We start from the raw sequence: 20543 nt of genomic DNA, 5'->3' as shown, positions 1-20543 counted from the left end.
AAAAGATTAAAAAAATACCTATTTCCAACTGTTTTATAATTGTTAGTATAACGTTTTTTGATTTTAAAAATACTGATTTGGTTGTTTTTGCAATTATTAAAGAAGCTTGATTATTACTTAATCTCTGTCAATAATAAGGCTAATATTAAAAATAATAAAATAATAAATAAAAATATTAAAAATAGTAAAATTTTAGGGGGTGGAGGGGTTGCTGGGGGAAGTTGCCCCTCCTACCCCCCTGTAGCTCCGCCCCTGGATACAACATTCCTAAGTCGTCACATATTGACTCATGGTTGAGGACCCCTCTGCGTCAAAAAATGGTGTTTTGGGTGTCCCCAACTCATCGTTTTTTGACGTGTTTGCTGTTCCCATTAAATCGGGGCTTCAGAACCAGAAAACTGGTCCCCTAACCTTAACCTAACCCGGTACGGTACCAGAACCACACGCCTTGTACCAAGCGCATATGCTACCAAACATGCCAGCCGTTTGCGGACCAGGGTAGGGTTAGGGTACCAGCACCAGACCGGAGGTCGGGGAGCCCTGATTTAATTAGAACAGCAAACACGACAAAACTCCAGTTCACAAATACAATTAATAAAAAAAAATGCTTTTTTTGTCTATTTAGATTTGTGACTTTTACTTAAGGATCCCACAATGCAACACTAAACTGTATGGAGAAAAAATAGACTCTTTCAATTTGTGTATGTATAATTCTTGATTTGTAACTCATACAATACATTTTGTGCACAACTGTGTGCACTTACAATTGTATACAAATATTACAAAAAAATATAATGTACATGCACAACTTTAAATAACAGCAGCTTGAAACTGACTAAACATACAAATCTTTAAAAAAACTGTACAAATTAGATGAGACTCTTATTACGTCTCCAAGATTTGTGTGTAAATGATGTGTTCAAATGCTGCTAGAATGCTGGGTCATCTGAGTTTTCTTATCAGGCACTTTGAACTCTGAATAATATTTGGTGAAAACTTGACAAATTGACTTTCTTAAGCTGATTTTCCCTGATAATTAATATAAAAAAGCGATTTTTTTGTATTAACTTTGCACACAATTAGGCACAAAATGTGTTAAAAACCAAGAATTACGATTGAAAGAGTCTATTTTCTCTCCATAAACCTGCAACACGGTAAAACTGGAAGTACATTTTTTCCGTCAATGGAGTAAATATTTATCTAATCGGCGTGCACACATGCAAATCATCATTGGAAAGTGTTCCTTTTATTCAAAGAGATTCAGACTTCTTGCATATTTCACACCGAGTTTCCTAGTATCGACGGTTCAATTCAGCAAAATCTATTTTTTGAGCGTTTTATTATTTTGGCTCCATCCGCCGTCCTGCTGCATGCCTTCACCATTTTTCTTGCCCAGCCAAACAATGTGTTTTTTTCCCCCTCTCTATTTGTGGCAGCTATTCAGTCAACACAAACACTGGCATAGCAACAGTCATCTGCTGGTTGGTCTCTTCATTTCACTCAGTTCGGATGCCAGGCTCGCTCTCGCCGGGGCTCCATCACAGACAGGACATCAAACCCATGAAAATGGCCGCTGTGACGGGCTCCTGGCGTTCTCCGCATTAAGAGGATGATGAGAGCGTCCGATGGAGTCCAAAAACCCCACAAAAAAACCCAAATCCACAGCTTGCCGCTGCAGACTGGGGTTATGAATATCCTGCGCCGCCCACCTCTTTGCAATCTGCACCCAACTTTCATATCTCCTCCTCTCTCCTGGGTGATTCACTTGTATTCTTTCACTTCAGCTCACCTTCTCTGCAGAGATATTCTACCCTTTCATTTGCCCCCTGCTATTCTCTGTCTCTCCGTCTCAGCAATCAGCACATTGTGCTCTTCTCGGGTGATTCAGGCCACTTCAGCGCCAGACAATTCTAGGATCATTTATCTACTTTTTTTTTGCTCATTCTCCTTTCCATTTTTCTTCTTCTCTGCCCATCTATCTGTTTATGTGACTGCTCTTTCTGTCCTTTGTCATCTTGTTTCTTTGGTTTTTGTTATTAAAACCGACTCCTCCTCTGGATTTTTGTTGTTTTTCTCAGCTCAGTCGAGCAGAAGGAAAAGTCAAGGAGTAAATTCATCATTTGTCAGGTCACTCTGATACTGTTGAAGTTGTTGGTTTGTGCATTCACTTTAATAAACTGTCAAAGATAAAGAAATGTGAAGCCAACATATTTAATCTCCTTTAATACTTTGCTTTTTTTTGCATTTGAAGCTAAATGTTAAACTTATTTTGTGTCTGAATCGATATATATATATATTTTTGGCCAGGAATCAATTAAAAAAATTAACAAATTTATCGTAAACTTTATTAACTTGATTAATTTAAAATTAACCGCGATTAATCGCAATTTTTTTACGGTGTTTGCCGACCACTTATTATCTGCATATAATCACAATATGGATTCACACACAAAACGGTACGTTTATTTTCAATTATATCCGGCAATTGATAAAACTAAAATTAATAATCAGAATAATCACACTTTTGGATTGAGATTATCCACAATAAACACAATATTTTACAAGATAAATTTTATACAACAATATGTGGAAGCAGAACACTGTTTCTTTACAAGGTGTAATTAATAAAGAAATAAATAATAAGAGATTTATAATTTTTTTTTATAAGAAGGCTCTAAAAGCTCCATGAGAATAGTTAGGCTAATGGTTATTCATCTAAGATAAGGTTTAAAGCTCAGACAACTCAAGATGATCGACTTCTTCCTGCTCGGACTACCAGTTCTTCAAACCAAAGACTTAAAATCGCATAGAAACCAGAACGGAATCACTATGTAGAGATATTCAAACCCTCAAGTCCGATTCAAACCCCTAAAAAAACGAGTTATCACTCAATTTCCATTGTAAATGGGCTCATTAGCCAATCTAGCGCTCCTTAAAGCTAATGTTTCCAACGTTTGTAAGCATTCAGGTTTTTGGAGTTTCCTTTTATGCTCTTTAGGTCTTGAGACGATCTTAAAAACGCCTGCAAACAACAGCAATAAAAAGACGAGCTGCTGGATGACCTCCATTGTTGTTGCTTTTCTAATCGTCGCACTACAAAGACGCAATGACACACTAGTGATCTACACCATGAAAACAAGCGAGGCCTAACTGAGTGGAAACACTCACCAGAATTAACTGGACCGTACCATTCCGTACCGGACCATTCAGTGGAAACAAAGTTAAATTGTTCAAATTACTTCATGTAAAACAGATTTAGTCTCATTAGTAGTCGGTCATTTTGATGTTGTTTTCTGTATTTGAACCACCCTTTGGGGGAGCGGGGAGCTGCAGACGTACTTAGGAACCATTTTTGACCCAACAATTTAACCTTTAAACTCCGATCTTATTTTGATCTATTTTCAAAGTGTTCCTATTGGTCTTTTAATCTCTTTTACACCAATTTTAGCCAAAATTGATGAAAAATGTCATTTTCTAGGACATAGTTTCTGCAGAGCGACTGTAGTTCGTTCGAATTTCACCTCATTTTAAAGCAGTTTTGATCAGACACTGCATTTGTGGTTTGATTCACATTAATTAGAATGAAGAAATACTTTTATATACATGTCCGTTATCACAAAGAAATGACACAAGAACATGTTAAAAATGTCATAGGAGTGAGTCTCAGGATGACCCTTCCATGGGGTTTGAACCTGTGCAGACACTCCCGCACTAGGACAATTAAAGCGCAGCGCTCCTCTGTTAGAGCTTTTCTGTCAGCTTCGGTTACTCTGAACTCGACAGTAATCGCTAAGATGAGCTGGCAGCGACGTTACAACGGAGTCCAAAACAAGGAGCGGAAAATGAGTCAGGGTGTAAACAGTCAGCAGTTCTGAAAAAAGAAAAAAAAAAACTGACGTTTACAGTTTTTCTGCTCATAATTGTAAGAATAGGAGATTTAACAGAAAGAAAACACAGAGATACTTTGCTAATAAGTGCAAAAACGTCATATTTTACGATTTTGCTTGAAGATATTTCTGCACCTTAATTTGCTGTTGTATAACTTTTTGTAAATTTGCACAATTTTACGGCAAATAAGTTGATTTTTAAAGTTCTGAAAGACACAAAAAGGCGTAAAACCCTCCACTTGGTCCATTGGAGGTCCAGCCCTTTAACAGAACTATTATTAAGATGTCCACATCTCATGCTCCAGGTCGGCTCTCTGCGACAAAAACCTTTGTCCTCGCCGATTCCCGACACGGCGACCGCTATCGAACAGCTAGAGGTTGCTGTTGCCTTCAAGTTAAGCATTACAGGTTGCAGGGGGAGGGCGGGAAGCAGCCTGAACCCTAACATGTAATTACTCACAAGATGACAATGCCTTTACAAGGGAGGGGAGGGAAGGAAAAATCAATCACTGTTAAATTACTATCGCTGCATGTCCTGCAAATTACCAGCACAGAAGTGAAAAAGAAATTACCATGCAGTCGATCGCTTGATCTCAAACTCCATTTCAAGGCAGCTGCAGGTGGGACGAGGCGGGAACAAACCTCCAAGGAACGCTGGTGAGGATCCCGAAATTAAAAAAGCCAGATTGTTTTGGGTTGCTGCGGCTGACTTGCATGCTGATATCTGGGGGTCGCAACCTCTGATCACTTGTGCTCAAGAGATAATTGCAAAAATGTTGACTTCAAAAGACGAAGAGTGGTCAAATTATTTCAAGAGGCTGATGGCATATGGTGCATGACAAAAGCCAGCATGCAACGGTGCAGCTGGTTTGTCTGATTAATACAATCCCTTTGCTAAGTGTTCAGCACGAGGGAGATATCGGTGCCACACAGTAAAATAGTTTCTTGCCATTTTGGAGCATTTCTGCGGCTGAAGTGCAGTTATGAAACCCGTCCGACATCATCTGGTCAACAGAAAAAGGGAAAGGCAGCCGACGGCAAAAGAAAGCTGGAGACAAAAAGGATTAGCGTCACCTGTGCTGGCACCGAACCAAACCAAAACAGCATGCCAGGCGACGCCAGGAGAGGAGGCTGCTCTTTTGAAAAAAGAGAAAAAAGTCCCAAACATGCAAAAAAGAGGACAACAACAGCCTGCTGGGAGGAAGAAGTGAGAAGGATCACTTCCTATTTCTTTATTTCTTAGCTGTAGCGAGCATTTATAGCACTGTTTTTGTTTCCACTTTTGGGTACACAGGAAAAAACAAAACAAGTTAAAAGTTTTTCTTTCATTTAGATTAAAAAAATCTGCCAAAGTATGCAAATATGGTTAGTATAAATAAAGTTTATCCTCAAATACCGAAGGAGTTTATTCAAATATACACTTCATGTGTCGGAGAGTCATGACACTTCTGTCCCACACAAGATCTGTTTCTTCGTTTGATAGACAAGAAAAATGTAAAAAAGAACAAATAAACACAGAAGTATTGAAAAAATTATGTTTTTCTTTGTTTTAAGTAAAAAAAAAACTACCAATGTATGCAAATATGGTAAGTATAAAAGTTTTAGCCTCAAATACAGAAGGAGTTTATACAAATATACATGTCTCATACAAGCTATTGAATACAAATGTTTTTTTCCTTGATTATGAGTAAGAATATCTCCCAATAAGTCTGTCTTGGTAAGATTTATATAAAAAAGTGATGATGTCCCGCCCCTTTCAGGTTAAATTAAATCTTAAAATTAGAAACAAACATTCAAATTTTGATCTATAAGTCCGGTAATTTAAATTTTTAGCTCAAAAAAGGTTTATATCTTTATAGTAGTTCTGTTTATGCACTTGTTCCCAAATGTATTCTATTTTAAGAACTACAACAGTCAAACTGTCTTAATTTCTAGAGCAAAATCATCTTAAAATAAGACTAGAAATACACATTTTCTCTTACAGTGTCCTGAAAGTTATGTCTGCAATCTAAAACGTGACTAATATTAAAAATGAGTGAAACCATCAACTCAAAATCCTAATTTGATGAAAACTAATATTTTTAAGTGGAACAAATTACAGAAGTTTTTGTTAACTGATCCAACGTTTCATTTTTTATATTGTGATATAAAACTTAACAGTTTCTTTAAGTCAAGGTAGTCTGGAAACAAGAACACTCACTGCTAAAAAATAAAACTCTTAATTATTATTATTATCTAAAATATTATGTAAACAATTACAAAAAACTTTGAATCTTTAAATTATTTTTTAGACGATAAATATTGAATATTTTGAGTAAAAAATGTCTATTTTATGCAATTTATTTAAAGATTTTTACAATGTTTTCAACTGAAGTTTATTTTTTTATTTACATCTTACTTAAAAGTAAACTACTTTTGTCTTACATCAAGTTCATTAAGATATTTAATATGAAAGTTGACAAAAAATATTTAAGATTTTGTGTTTTTGCAGTGTACAAACTCTATTTAATCAGCCTTTTCTGCACTGCAAAAAAGAATTAAAAAAAAACATTGTTTCAAGTAAAATTTGTATATTTAAAAAATAATCTTGGTTTAAAAAAACATCTGAATTATTAAAATAATAATCATTGTAAATCTATGATTTTTTTGCTTTTTTAAATAAACTTCAGAACTTTTTGACTAATTTCCAGAGGCTTGATTTTGCAGTCTTTTTTTCTTCAAGTTCCATTTCCACAGTCTCCCTCATCATAAAGTTTTAGCCTGACAGTAACTTGCCATCTGAGTCATTTCCCTGTGAATCCGCCCGGTTTGACTGAACAGTTTCTCCTAGACTGGTTGACCTGGAAACACGTATCACACTCGAGGAGAGCCGGCTTAATTTAATGAACTACTAAGTAGAAGCAGAAGAGAATTTTTATTTTTTCTTGCAGCCCGCTCCCCCACTTTGTCTCTCACTGTCTCACCTTGCTAGCTGAGGAGCACATATCAGTTCCAAATGAGGAGAGAGCCTGAGCCTCCAAATGGAGCGGGTTCTGTTTGATGGCCCTATCTGTATTCTGCTGCTGCGCTCCTTCCACTGACCTGAGAATGAGAGATACAGGCAGCCAGCAGCTTTATCTGGCCAACAGGCCACCCTTAGTTTCTGCCTCTATTCTCTGTTAGAGGCAAATGCCTCTTGGTGCTTTTGAAGCTCTCGCATAGAATGCACCGACACAGATGTTGCTCCTCGGACGACAAAGCAAACTAGAGAAGTTGCATTATCTTCAATAATGCTAGTGTGAATACTTTTTGCTGAATGTGGTTACTGAAGATGCTAAAAGTTGCTTGCTAAAGATGCTGAAGTAATTTGCTGTAATTGCTGAAGGGATTTGCTAAACATTCAAATGCTATTTGCATAATGCTAAACTTGCTTAAATATTTCAAAACATAGAAAACCTAATTAGAAGTCAAATTAGCCAAAAAGCTAGCATGCTGCTAAAATATTGGCTCAACTCCAAAATACCCTAAAGACCCTAAAAAAAGCATCAGAAGACAAAACAATTATCCAAAAAATGTTGCATGTTGTCAAAATATTAACTACAATAAAGAATAGTCCAAAAACCTCAGTAGATAGATAAATACGTTAGCTTTATTGCTAAAACATTAGCTAAACTCCAAATTAGCCTAAAAACCTTAAAAAGTAAAGTAGTCAAAATGATTTAGCTTTATTGTTAAAATATTAACTTAACTCCAAATTAGCCTAAAAACCTTAAAAAGTAAAGTAGTCAAAATGATTTAGCTTTATTGTTAAAATATTAACTTAACTCCAAATACACCTAAAAAACCTCAGTAGATGCCAAATTACCAAAAAATGTTAGCATGTTGCTAAAATGTTAGCTAAACTCTAAATTAGCCCAAACATTGGTAAATGGCAAATGGCGTATACTTGTATAGCGCTTTCTACCCTCCTTCGAGGGCCCAAAGCGCTTCACAGTCACAGACCCATTCACCCATTCACACGCACATTCACACACTGGTGGTGGCTCCGCAACATTCTCAGTAGATGCCAACTTAGCCCAAAAACGTTAGCTATATTGTTAGAATATTAGCTAAACTCCAAATTAGCCTAAAACACCTTAGTAAATGGCAAATAAGCCAAAAAGTTAGCTTTATAGTTAAAATATTAGCTTAACTCCAAAGTAGCTCAGAAAACCTTATTTGATGCCAAATTATCACAAAAACATTAGCTTTACTGTTAAAATATTAGCTTGACTCGAAATTAGCCTAAAACCCTCAGTAGATGCCAAATTAGTAGAAAAAATGTAAGCATGTTGATAAATATTAGCTAAAGTCAAGAATAGCCCAAAAAACCTCAGTAGACGCAAACTTACCCCAAAAATGTTAGCTTTAGCGTTAAGATATTAGCAAAACTCAATAGCCCAGAAAAAAACTCATCAGATGCCAAATTATCCAAAAATGTTAACATATTGCTAAAATATTAGCTTGACTCCAAATTAGCTTAAAAAATACTTAATGAATGCCAAATTAGCCAAAAACGTCAGCTATATTGCTAAAATATTAGCTAAACTCCAATTTTGCCTAAAAACCTCAGTAGATGCCAACTTAGCCCAAAAATGTTAGCTTTAGTGTTAAGATATTAGCAAAACTCAAGAATAGCCCAGAAAAAAACTCATCAGATGCCAAATTATCCAAAAATGTTAACATGTTGCTAAAATATTAGCTTGACTTCAAATTAGCCAAAAAAAAACCTCAATGGATGCCAAATTACCCAAAAACTTTAGCTATATTGCTAAAATATTAGTTAAACTCCAATTTTGCCTAAAAACCTCAGTAGATGCCATCTTAGCCTAAAAACGTTAGCTTTAGCGTTAAGATATTAGCTAAACTGAAGAATAGGTCAAAAAACCTCATTAGATGTTAAATTAGCAAAAAACGTTAGCATGTTGCTAAAATATTTGCTAAGCTCAAAATTAGCTTAAAAACCGTCAGTAGCATTAACGTCCTAAACCAGCTGAACGTTTTGATACCAATATTGTAAAGGTTTCAAAGTACACAAAGAATTTAAAGGATTTTGTGAATAAAAATTTTTAAAAAATTGCATAAAAACTTAAAGTGTGTAAAAGATTAAAATGCCAAAAGTACAAGCATGAATGTCCTCAAAGTGATGAAGGTTTTTGTATACGTAGCAAAGTACACAATGAATTTGAAACATTCCAAATTGACTTAACATGGGCCGAAAAATCATATAAATTGCATACAATCTTAAAAACGGTAAAATATACAAATACCAAAAGTACCCATATCCTCAACGGCCTGAACGTTTTGAAACCAAGATTGGAGAAATTGCGCTTGAGTTTTTAGGTGTCAAAAAACATAAACTATGAGAAAGAGAAACGGGATCACTATAGTGTGAATGCTGACGCAGCAGTCACACAGTCACAGAACTGCTGACCCGACTGCTTCTTTATCGTCTTTGCTAATAAAGTTATTCATTTATTTGCCCTTTCGAGGTGCCCTTTGAAAGCAAAAATAGATGGTGTCCAGGGGTCATAAATCTCAACAAGCTTTAATTTTGTGCTCCACGAAAACTAAATCTGACCAATATTGATGCGGACAGTACCTGAGGGGAAGTGCTCGTTGATTGGCCAGTTGTCCACTTGCAAGGTGGCGTTGCCTCCATTCCTGGTGAATCTCACTAAATGGTATTTGCCATCGTTGACCAGAGTGGACGTCTCCTTGACGCTGATGTCCACCGTCCCGATGTTGAACGTCACGCCCACCTTTCCTTGTTCCTATAGAAAATACACAAAAAAAAGAAGTGTCACGATAAACTTTGAACTTCCTCTCCGCCACCATTCCACCTTCATGTGTTTTCATACTCTAATGAATTAATTATACAATAAACAAAATGTAAAACTTCAATAAAGCGACTTGGATGAATGCCCGCGGCTGGTGCTAATGGTGAACCACTCAGAGAACCTGAGGACCCTTGCGTTCTACGCTTCATTACGCAACTGTAATGTGATGAAAATAGGCTGCCAGCAGAGACTGTAATGATGAGTAATGCTCCCTGCAGTCTGTCACAATAAACTGGCAGGACAGATGCTGTTCTTTAAAAACTATAGGAATACCATATGTTTTGTTTAGCTCAGGAAACTATCATTTTCCAGATTCCTTCGACCCCCCACTCATTTCCACGAGCTGCCAGTGTGTTTTATGGCGTCGGCACCCGTGGACATGTGGCGTCACGAGCCGAGGCTGGGCTTGAGTGAGCGGCAATGAGGAAGAGCCGTGTTTTCTGTGTCATTTGTTTTAATCCCCCGCAGGGAATCTCTGGGTGTAATTACTTTCTTTAGAAGCCCGGAGCAGTGGGAGCAGTTCTCATAACAGAACCGAGAATACACGGCACCGCTGCTACAACTGACAAAATATGACACCTCGCTAAAACCTGGCGGCCTCAATTAAACGTCTCATGCTCTCAATTCCTCAGATTTAGAAATAATAAGGCAAAAATGTGCTTGAACATTTCTTCCTGCAGTGCAGAGAAATGTTAAAATATATACAGGAATTATTCTGTGGGCAACAGGTCGTAGTGAACACTAATACGTCATGTAGGGGTGAAGCAGGTAAAACACAGGTGTGTCTTATGGATTTTCCACTTCCTGCTCTCTGAGGAAGGAGAATATTAGCGCTGTTCACACAATAAGTGAAGGTTAATGTTTGCAGGAATCTAGAAAATGAGAAGTTAGTTTATGTGAGCATCCTAAAGCAGTTATTTCAAACTCAATCGCACAAGGGGCCAAAATACCACAAAAACACACCTTATGTCGCCGCCCGAACAGGATAAACATTCATTGAACACTCTAAAACAAAATTTTTAAAACTTTAAAACCGTAACTTTTTATCATAATTATGAACGCGATATATAGCAATACCTGCGCTAATGCTAGAGTGAATACTGTAAGCTGGATTTGGTCGCTAAAGTTGATAACTGGAAACACTGAAGCTAATGGCTTAAAACGCTGAAGCTGAAAGCCAGCTAAAATGCCAAATAATCTTAAATAAATAATAATAATTTCAAAAAACCTAAGTTAGCCAAAACAGCTTGCATGTAACTGAAAAAAATAAACTTCCAAATAGCCTAAAAAATGGGGAAAAAAAACTAAATTAGCCGACATAGCTAGCATGTAAATATTAGACTAAAAAAAAACTTTTAAAAGCTTTAATTAGCCAAAAAAACTAGCATGTGGCAGAAATATTACCTAAACTCCCAAACAGCCTCAAAAACTTAAAAAAACTAAATTAGCTAAAACAGCTAACATGCAGCTGAAATATTAGCTAAACTCCAAAATAGCCTAAAAAATCTCAGTAAATGCCAAAAAAGTTCAAAAGCTAGCAAAAGGCAAATTTTTAAAACTGTAACTTTTTAGCATAAATATGAAAAATAAAACAGCAGGAATATTATTCCAGAATAAATCAACTTAAACCTTAAATAACTTCCAGTATTTTACTTTTATTTTGTCAAAAAAAGGAGCCCAAGATAAAATCCGGGCATTAATAACAATACAATAAAATCATCATGGAGGGTCGGGTAGAATCACCTGGAGGGCCGTATCCGGCCCCTGGGCCTTGACTTTTACACACGTGTCCTAAGGTATCGCATGTATGCCCAGTCCGTCCAGCATTTGTACGCCAACATCTAGGAGCCAGTACTCGCTCCTTACTAACGATTAAAGTGTGGTTTGAGGACACTGTACAACAGCATCACGTCTACGTAAGTGTTAGTAGCATCCATTAACCTTACTAATACTTTAAAATACACCTACCACATGAATTCCATTTTCAAAATGTTCCAGTGCCAACCGTTTCGTACATAGAGTCCAAACGTAAAAACTTGCGTAGGGTTGCCTGAACACTTGACTTTACATTTACACTGAAATTTCATTGAACGTGGTCGCTTGAACCGACACATTCTCATCCCCAAATCGTCACATATTGACGTTTGACTAAGGAGCCCTACACGCCACTTTCTGACGTTTTGGGGTTCCCCAATCTGTCGTTTTTTTTTTGACCAGCTGTCCTGTCCTCGGGACGCAACTAGTACTGGTACCCGAACCCGTTACTGGTTTGCGTCCGGTGCTGGGTTAAGGTACCGGTGTGCTTCACGTTGCGGTACTCGACTGGTTCTGGTTTGTGGCCCGGAAGTTTGGGATTCCTGATTTAATGAGAACAGTCAGAATGTCACAAAAAAAAAAGAAAAAAAAAAGACAAGTTGGGGACACCCTAAATGTCAGAAAGTGACATGGACGGGACTTCGGAGTGACAATGTGTTGCTTGAACGCACGTTGCCCATGTCAGTGTGAAATTAGCATAAGGTTTAAGTCATTTTACCTCTTTTAGTTCCATCATGACACATACAAAATAGAAGAGATCCATATTTTAATAGTGCTTCTTGTAGAAAGTAGAGCGTCCAGTCATGTTTCTAATCCAGGACCCCAAAGGGTGAACTTGAATTCTCCTCCTACTCCTCCATCTGTAGGGGCATTTGAAGGGGTAAGGTTGTCCAAAATAGTTTTAAGAGCTAACCCTTGCCACAGAGTCAAGGCGACTATTGATGATGTCATCGAGTGGGAGTGATGTCCAAATTTGAAGACATCATTTTTCCAAAACCTCCATTTGGAGGGCTAAATGTAGGGGTAGGGGAAGAATTCGGATTCGGCCAAAGTCTCCCTAAAACTATAGGATAGGGGGGTGACCAGCTATTCTGTCCTGATTTAAGACACCAAGCTTTCTCTCCAGGGGGCGAATTTCCAACTGCATCTTAAGGAAGGCAGGCTATAAAATTTCAATCCTGCAGTGCTGATATCCCAAACACTGAGCTTCCATTTTCAGACAAAATGTTCTTTCTTTATAACTGAAAGAGATATAAAATAGCATCATAATCAGCTCATGGCAGTCTCCTGCACAGCCAGAACGATAATGGAAGACTGTCACCCAAGACATGACAATGGCGTCTCCTTAAAGCCGAGGTAAGTCTTAGAGAGTGATGCTGAATATTTAAAAAGGTACTCAACGTCTTTGTCAGAGAGGCTGTAAATGGGTTCTTAATAGAAGTCCTTAAAAGTTAGAGCAACACTTGCATGAATACAGTAAAAGGATATGGGCACAAGGAACAAGAATTTGTTTACGATTTAATGTGACAGGGTGATGTTCCGCGTTGAGGAATATGTTACCCAAGCAGCCGGGTTTTCCTGTCTAATGACAAGACTTTCTCCTGGAATGAAAATAAAAAACACGATGTCTGACAGCTGGAGTGCATGCAGAAAGCAGACACATTAGCGACAGTACATCCACTGTGACCTTCAGAGACTCTGGCAGCCATAGTTCTCCTGTGAAGTTGCATCAAAGCTACATCACCGACCCATTTATACGCACAAAGACAGTTCGTCACCCCCTCCCTCGTGGCTGAGAGGGAAAAAAATAACACCCAACAACTGTACACCCTTGTAACCGTTACAGAGCAGCTCCAGGCAGAGTGGAAAAACAGGAGGTATGCATCGTGGCTCTGCACTCATCTCTGCGTTTCCTTTTGCACCGCTGATGTTGACCAGCTACCCTCCCGCCTCTACCACCCACCTGGCTGCCCACCCCGGCACTGCAGCAACGTTTGAGTGACAGATCCAATTACGATTTTTATTGGCCTGTCGCTTTCGAGGTGGGAAGGCACTTCATTGTCTCCTGAGCAAAGTGGAAAACTGGCTATTGTTCTCTTAGTGGAAAAGATGATAGCCACTATTGGAGCTGTAAACAAATGATGTGCACACACATTTGAGTCCAAACAGATACACAAAGACACACAAAGTTGTCAGCTTCACCCCTGAGGGTCAGATGAATAAAAAAGGAGCTGCACTCACTGACTATCCGGCACCCCGGACATGAAATTACAGCATAAATTCCCCTTCTATAGCGCAAAATTCTCCCTAACGCAGATCGATCCACCACTGAGACTGAACATCAGGCTGTCAGTGCATTGTTGTATGTAATTGTACATTATGTGTTAGCTTGTTGCATTCACACGATGTGTAACTAAGACTGATAGATGTAACTCCATGCCTCCCTCTCCATCCTTGAGAGCTCTGGTGTTCCCCCGTGTGCACGCTGACATCAGTAATGAGGTCCGCCACAATCCAATTCAGAGCCGATCAATGCCTCCAACACATGCAGAGCCCAGGATGGAGGTACAGAGACAGAATCACTCAAAGCAACTGTAGGCGATGATGGAGACAGCTTCTGCTCAAGTGGACCAGACCCTGTCCTCCCTGAACGGTCAGTGTGCTCAGCCACAGGCCGTGCATGGATAAATACATCTGACAGCCATTTTATGAAGAGGAGATTGGTTAAATGAGGAAGCTTGGGAGCAAAACAACTGACAATAGCAAGAGAGATGCAAGAAACGGATTAAAAAGGCACAGCACGCGCAAGATAACCTCAACAAGAAGATGTGGCTCACAAGCACTCTAAGGTCAGACAATGGTATTAAAGTGGGACATTTTTCCCTCCATCGAAGGTATTGCATTGCATTCAAAGTTTGATTGAAATCTGGTACCGCCGGAGAGCAGTTGTAGTAGGGCGAATCTATAATAAGTCTCAGTATCTCAGCTGGGAGGTAGGAAGATCTAGTATCAAGAATTTGAACATGTCCCATAGTGATAGTTTGAGTTACATACCCCCCCTCCCTTTCATCTGACATCAGCGCTCAAGTTAGCTCCTGTGGTCAGAAGCCATCAAACCCAGATCATGCAAGCAGAGGAAGCAGAATCAATAGACTGCAGAAGCCAGGACAATGCCAGACAAGTTGGATTGATGCAGAAGGCCTTCGTGGTGCCAAAGCCATTTATCCAAAGTAATTGACAGAGATAACTCAAAGACGTCATAGTGATTTGTAGCTGTCTGTTCTCGTGCACATCAAGCTCCGCAGTCAGAAATTTGCTAAAGGATTGGATGTTAGAGGCCTTTAAAGAGACGCATGCGTGCGTGCTGCCGGCCGTTAGTGCTAGTCAGTTCTTTCACGCACAGACTGTTCTGACAACTCAGCAGAGCCTGGCGTTTTTGACGCAGCCTTGAAAGACACCATTGAATCTAGAAGCCGCAACTACATGTGGCACTTCCATCCCACATGAAAGAAATTAGGTCAACAAAGTCAACACGTACGGAGAAACTTCAGAACAAATGCAGTTTACTGACTCAAAGCTCTTGTTTTTGATGACTTTTCTGCCACTTTGGTAACATAACATTTGGTATTTTCTACCTTCTACACCTAAAGCTATCTAGACCAGTGACATTACCTGGTACATTAGTTTGAACTGACTCAATTTTTAAGTTGTGTCATCAATGAGTGTTGCGGGCCGATTGAGCAGACCTGGATCAAGTCTAGGTAGAAAACCAAAACTGGGACAATAACAAAAACTGCACACCAGTAAGAAAAAGGAGCACAATTTATTAAGGGAATTGGAACCATGGCCAAGAGAAAAAAAAGTCACGGAGACTGCTGACCCAACCATATTGACCGTCGGAGTCAGTAGCTCCCTGCTAATTGCTGCCTTTTTTTTAATTATTATTATTTAACCTTTATTTATCCAGGCAGGACAGATTAAGAACAACATTCTTATTTACAACTGTAACCTGGCAAAAGGCAAGACCTTTTGAGAGAAAAAAAAAAGAAAGAAGTTACAAGGTACCAGAAATAAAATTGAAAAGAATCAGAAATAAACACATTAACCAAATCTACCTAAAGAAAACAAATAAACAAAGCCCAGAAATTAGGACTACCAAGGTCCAGCCCTAAACTAAAATAACAAAATCCAGCAGTCTAAGACTGTTGAGGACAAAGAAGATAAAAGAAAATGAAACAAACCAGCTCCTCGGCTTGCTGCTCTGCCCCCTCCCTGCCTTGATTTGACCCCCTCTGTCTTAAATAACCAGCAGGTGCCAATTAGGGCCCATTGGCCACACCTGCCAGGTGAGCAGAAGGACTCGATAGAAAAAGGTCCAGCAGTAGCAGCAGAACAGAAAATGTCTTTTCCAAAATTTGAACACACAAAAACAAAGTTGACAATTGTTGAAACCATTGACTGAGTGACCCCTCCCCCCTCACGTTCCAAACAGGAAGTGCTCACAGGCTATAGGAGTCCCACAGACTTCTACTGTCGAGTTCGATTGTCATAGAAACGTTGACTCCAACCAGTCACTCCATACTAACGTCTGGCTGTCATGAATCATGAAGAAATGTGACTGAACTGACATCATTTGGTTGGAGCCATTGACTATATATTCACAGGACATTTCAAACCCTCCCCTCTCTGGTTACAAATAGGCAGAACCTGCTGGTTCCAAGAAATCAAATCCCATAGACTTCTATCTAGAAATAGATAATTACTCAGTCGCTATATTTGTCAGGATAATCATTCCTGCTCTGATATTTTCTTCTTAACATCTTCTCTCTAAGCCTAAAATGTTTTAAGATATTTTTCTTTATCACAAGTTATTCAAGTGATAAACTGACCAATCGGATGCCTCAGTAGAAGCATGTGATGCTTGCCTGATTGTCTGAGTTTCCATTAATTTGATTGAGATGCACAATACTACAACTGGAATAATTATCCACTGGATTAGAGTGGAAGATAATTGGTCATAAAATTAAATATAGTTACTATAATATTAGAAATCAATAATAAATCTACAGGTAATTCGATATAGGTTTACCACAGAACTTTGTGTTTACACAATACCCAGAAAAACGTGTGTTTTACTAGTCGAATGGCACTTTTTTATGCACCAGGGTAAAGATCAAACCCTCACGACTGAACCACAAAGCAGAAACAACTCATGGAAAATGATTTGCTTTCACCACATCTTTGTAAAAGTGACTAAATGAAACGAGATTGAGCAATTTTACTGTTATCTATAAATCACAAAGGGAAACGGGATATAAAAGTGCTCCCAGCAGTCACAGCAGCTGACAGAAAAGGACAACAACAAAAAACTGAAGCCTCATAAAATATGTTCTTTGCTAAAAGGACCGTTTTTCGCCTTTAATTCTGACAGTTGAGTCCAATAAACATTTCCCTAAAAACTGTGAATTTCAATAAATCATTAAATGCCTGAAATGTTCATTCAGATGTTCATAATAAGCTGCAGAGCGGCTGGGAGAAGTCATGTGGGAAGATACACGGCACAGAGGCCCAACTCCTCTGAAACATTCATCACACCTAAAAGAAGCCGGCGGTCGTACACGGGCGGCGTTTCACACCTGAGAGGGCCGGGAACGGCTTCACCGAGTGGACAGGAACAAAATGGCTTCCACTTTCCTTTACTTAGCGATAGCTAAACTTAACCAGCTGGTTAACGCCCGGCTTGGCCAGCTAGCGTGAGTCCACACCAAAGACGGAGTTTGCATTTTTAATCGGAGCGCGGGCAGCAGCGGGGGTTTGGTAATGGCTTTGACTCCTGCACTCAGGCTCAATGTCAAACTGTGATCCGGGCGCTTTGATCCTCTGCCGCAGAATATGAATCGTGCAGGGTCAGCCTTATCAATTATTTACACGCGCGCTTTCTCTGTTTCCTGTTTGTCCGCTCTTGTGGCTGTAACCTGCCCTGACACTAATGGCGGACAGCCTGGTGAAAACATTTATCAGTGCCACCGCAGTCTTCTCCCGCTCTTCACCACCACTTTCCGTCTTTGGGAACTTAGAATCCTGATCCTTATCTCCACTGCCAGACTTTATTGCATGTGTTTGGGATGCTTTGGCTTTTTTAAGATGATTCATAGATTTGTAAATTCATTTCTAAAGTTTGACGATACAAGTTTAGACATGTAAATACATAGAAAACCTAATTCAGTCGACTAATCGGGTCATGCATGAAGTGGATGTAAAACACATATCTTAACCATCATTAGCTTTAAACTAACTCAAAACTTTATATAGACACACTAGCATTACCTGCAATAATACTAGTGTGAATGCTGTAAGCTGACTTTGCCCGCTGAAGATTCTAGTGCTGATAGCTGAAGATGCTGAAATTCATAGCTGAAAACGATGAAGCAAATAGCCAGCTAAAATATTAGTTAAATGCTGAATTACCCTAAAAAATGAAAAGAAGCATAAGTTAGCCAAAATAGCTAGCATCTGGCTGAAATATTAGCTAAACTCTAAATTAGCCAAAATAGCTAGTATGCAGCTGAACTATTAGCTAAATTCCAAAATAACCTCAAAAAACAAACAAAAAAAAAAGCCTAAATTGGCCAAAATAGCTAGAATGCGGCTGAAATATTTGCTTAACTCCAAAATAGCCAAAACAGCTAGCATGTAGCTGAATTAACAGCTAAATTCCAAAAAAGCCTAAAACTTTGGGCAAAAAAAACTTAAGTTAGCCAAAACAGCTAGTGTATCACTGAAATATTAGCTAAACTCTAAATTAGCCAAAAAGAACAGAACAAAATTCAAAATTTGCCAAAAAAGCTAGCATGTAGCTGAACCATTTGCTTAACTATAAATTAGCCAAAACAGCTAGCATGTAGCTGAATAACAGCTAAATTTCAAAAAAGCCTAAAACTTTGGGCAAAAAAAAAAAAAAAACTTAAGTTAGCCAAAACAGCTAGTGTATCACTGAAATATTAGCTAAACTCTAAATTAGCCAAAGAGAACAGAACAAATTTCAAAATTAGCCAAAAAAGCTAGCATGCGGCTGAAATATTAGCTGAACTAATAATTAGCCAAAAAGAACTGAAAAAAATCCTAAGTTAGCCAAAACAGCTAGCATGTAGCTGAATAACAGCTAAATTTCAAAAAAGCCTAAAACTTTGGGAAAAAAAAAAAAAAAACTTAAGTTAGCCAAAACAGCTAGTGTATCACTGAAATATTAGCTAAACTCTAAATTAGCCAAAGAGAACAGAACAAAATTCAAAATTAGCCAAAAAAGCTAGCATGTAGCTGAACTATTAGCTAAATTCCATAATAATATAAAAAGCCTATATTGGTCAAATAGCTAGCATGCGGCTGAAATAACAGCTGAACCAATAATTAACCAAAAAGAACTGAAAAAAAATCCTAAGTTAGCCAAAACAGCTAGCATGTTGCTAAAATAACAACTACATTTAAAAAAAAGCCTAAAACTTTGGGGGAAAAAAAACTTAAGTTAGCTAAAACAGCTAGTGTATCACTGAAATATTAGCTACACTACAAAATAGCCTAAAAAAAGCATAAAATAGCCAAAAAGAAAAGCTAGCATGCAGTTGAATTGTTAGCTAAACTTCAAAACAACCCAAAAAATTAAAAAAGCATAAATAAGTCAAAATAGCTAGCATGTAGCTGAAATATTAACTGAACTCCAAATTAGCCTTAAAAACCTCAATAAATGCCAAATTAGTCCAAAAAACTAGCAGAATGCCATTATTACTTTCAACACTACTACTCTCTGACTCCATATAATATAAAGTAATGACTAAATGACAATTAAATTACCCATCGACTATTTTAATAGTTAATTAGTCGTTGATTAGTTGATTAATCGTGGCAGCTCTAATTTCTAATTATGGATATCTTGTCATGTTTTGCTTTTTTAGACCAAAAAGTAAAATTCTGACATTTTTAACATTTTAAAACAACAAAGCCACGACACAGTGATCTGGCTTGAACCGTTTTAACTGCGGTTTCTCAACAGCTGTTTGTCATAAATGTGAACTGTAACTGCATTTAACCGAGGAGCATCACACAACTGTTTGTGTGACCTCAGATTGTGGTGTTGGAACACACGGCCACTGCACACCAGGGGGCTCTTTAAAAAAACGAGCAAAAAGCCAATGAATAAGATTTGCGCTGGATGGAATAATGTGCTTTGAAAGTCCATTAGGGACAAGGCTAATGAAATTGAAACAGCTTGGTGATCAAATTAGAATCTGTTCGGCAGATATTTAATTTAATGTGCTGTTGAATTTGAGCATTTTCTATTTGGCAGCTCCAGAATGAAACCGTTTCTTCCTGTATTCTTTCATCCACTCGTTTTCCTGGAAGTTGATTCACACGATAGAATCAGCTTTAAACAAAACGTGTTTTTTTCAATAAAAACAAATGAAAACTATAAAAAGAAAGTGTGTGGCACGTGTCGAGTTTGGCTAAACAGAAATCTGAATCACATGCTTGGTTGCAGCTGCTTGGTAAAGAGTCACGGGGTGAAATTATTTGAATAGATGCAGAAATTTCAGCTTGTTTGAAGAGCGTCTCTTTGTGTTTGGCACGCTCTCCTTACCACGTCTGGGGTTGTATGCAAAGCACGCTGGGAAAAAAAGAGACCCAACGAGCACTGAGGGAGACAAGAAAGAAAAAAAAAAAAAATCCAGCTTTTGCAGATAGCTACACATCATCCCTGATAACAAAATGGTTCGCAATTATTGGAGCAAGAGATACAAATTCTAAATTGGGGTGAGAGTCCCATAGCAGAGATTAATTTAAAAAAAAAGAACGTTGTGACTCTAGAAGTAAACGTTGAAAACGCTTCATTGATTGCCAAAAAATATGACAGCTGCAGCTTTTCATTCTTCTCCATCTGTTTAAATAAACATGGCATTCACTTTATAAATGAGGACAGAAATAGAAACCA

The 20543-nt window shown here is 38.2% G+C and overlaps 1 protein-coding gene across 12 annotated transcripts in view; it reads right to left on the bottom strand.

The window, feature by feature from the left end:
* Positions 1 to 20543, bottom strand: part of nrxn3b (neurexin 3b) — a 352928-nt gene that overhangs the window by 43007 nt on the left and 289378 nt on the right. For all 12 annotated transcript variants that reach the window (XM_036210518.1, XM_024290417.2, XM_024290428.2 and 9 more), the window contains one exon: positions 9508 to 9679. In XM_036210518.1, the coding sequence (XP_036066411.1) occupies positions 9508 to 9679 (172 nt within the window). The remainder of the gene's footprint in view (positions 1 to 9507; positions 9680 to 20543) is intronic.

Source organism: Oryzias melastigma, linkage group LG24 (genome assembly GCF_002922805.2).
Source record: "Oryzias melastigma strain HK-1 linkage group LG24, ASM292280v2, whole genome shotgun sequence".
NCBI lineage: Eukaryota > Metazoa > Chordata > Actinopteri > Beloniformes > Adrianichthyidae > Oryzias > Oryzias melastigma.
Note: the sequence above shows the minus strand (reverse complement) of the source record. Positions and strands in the feature narration are given on the sequence as shown.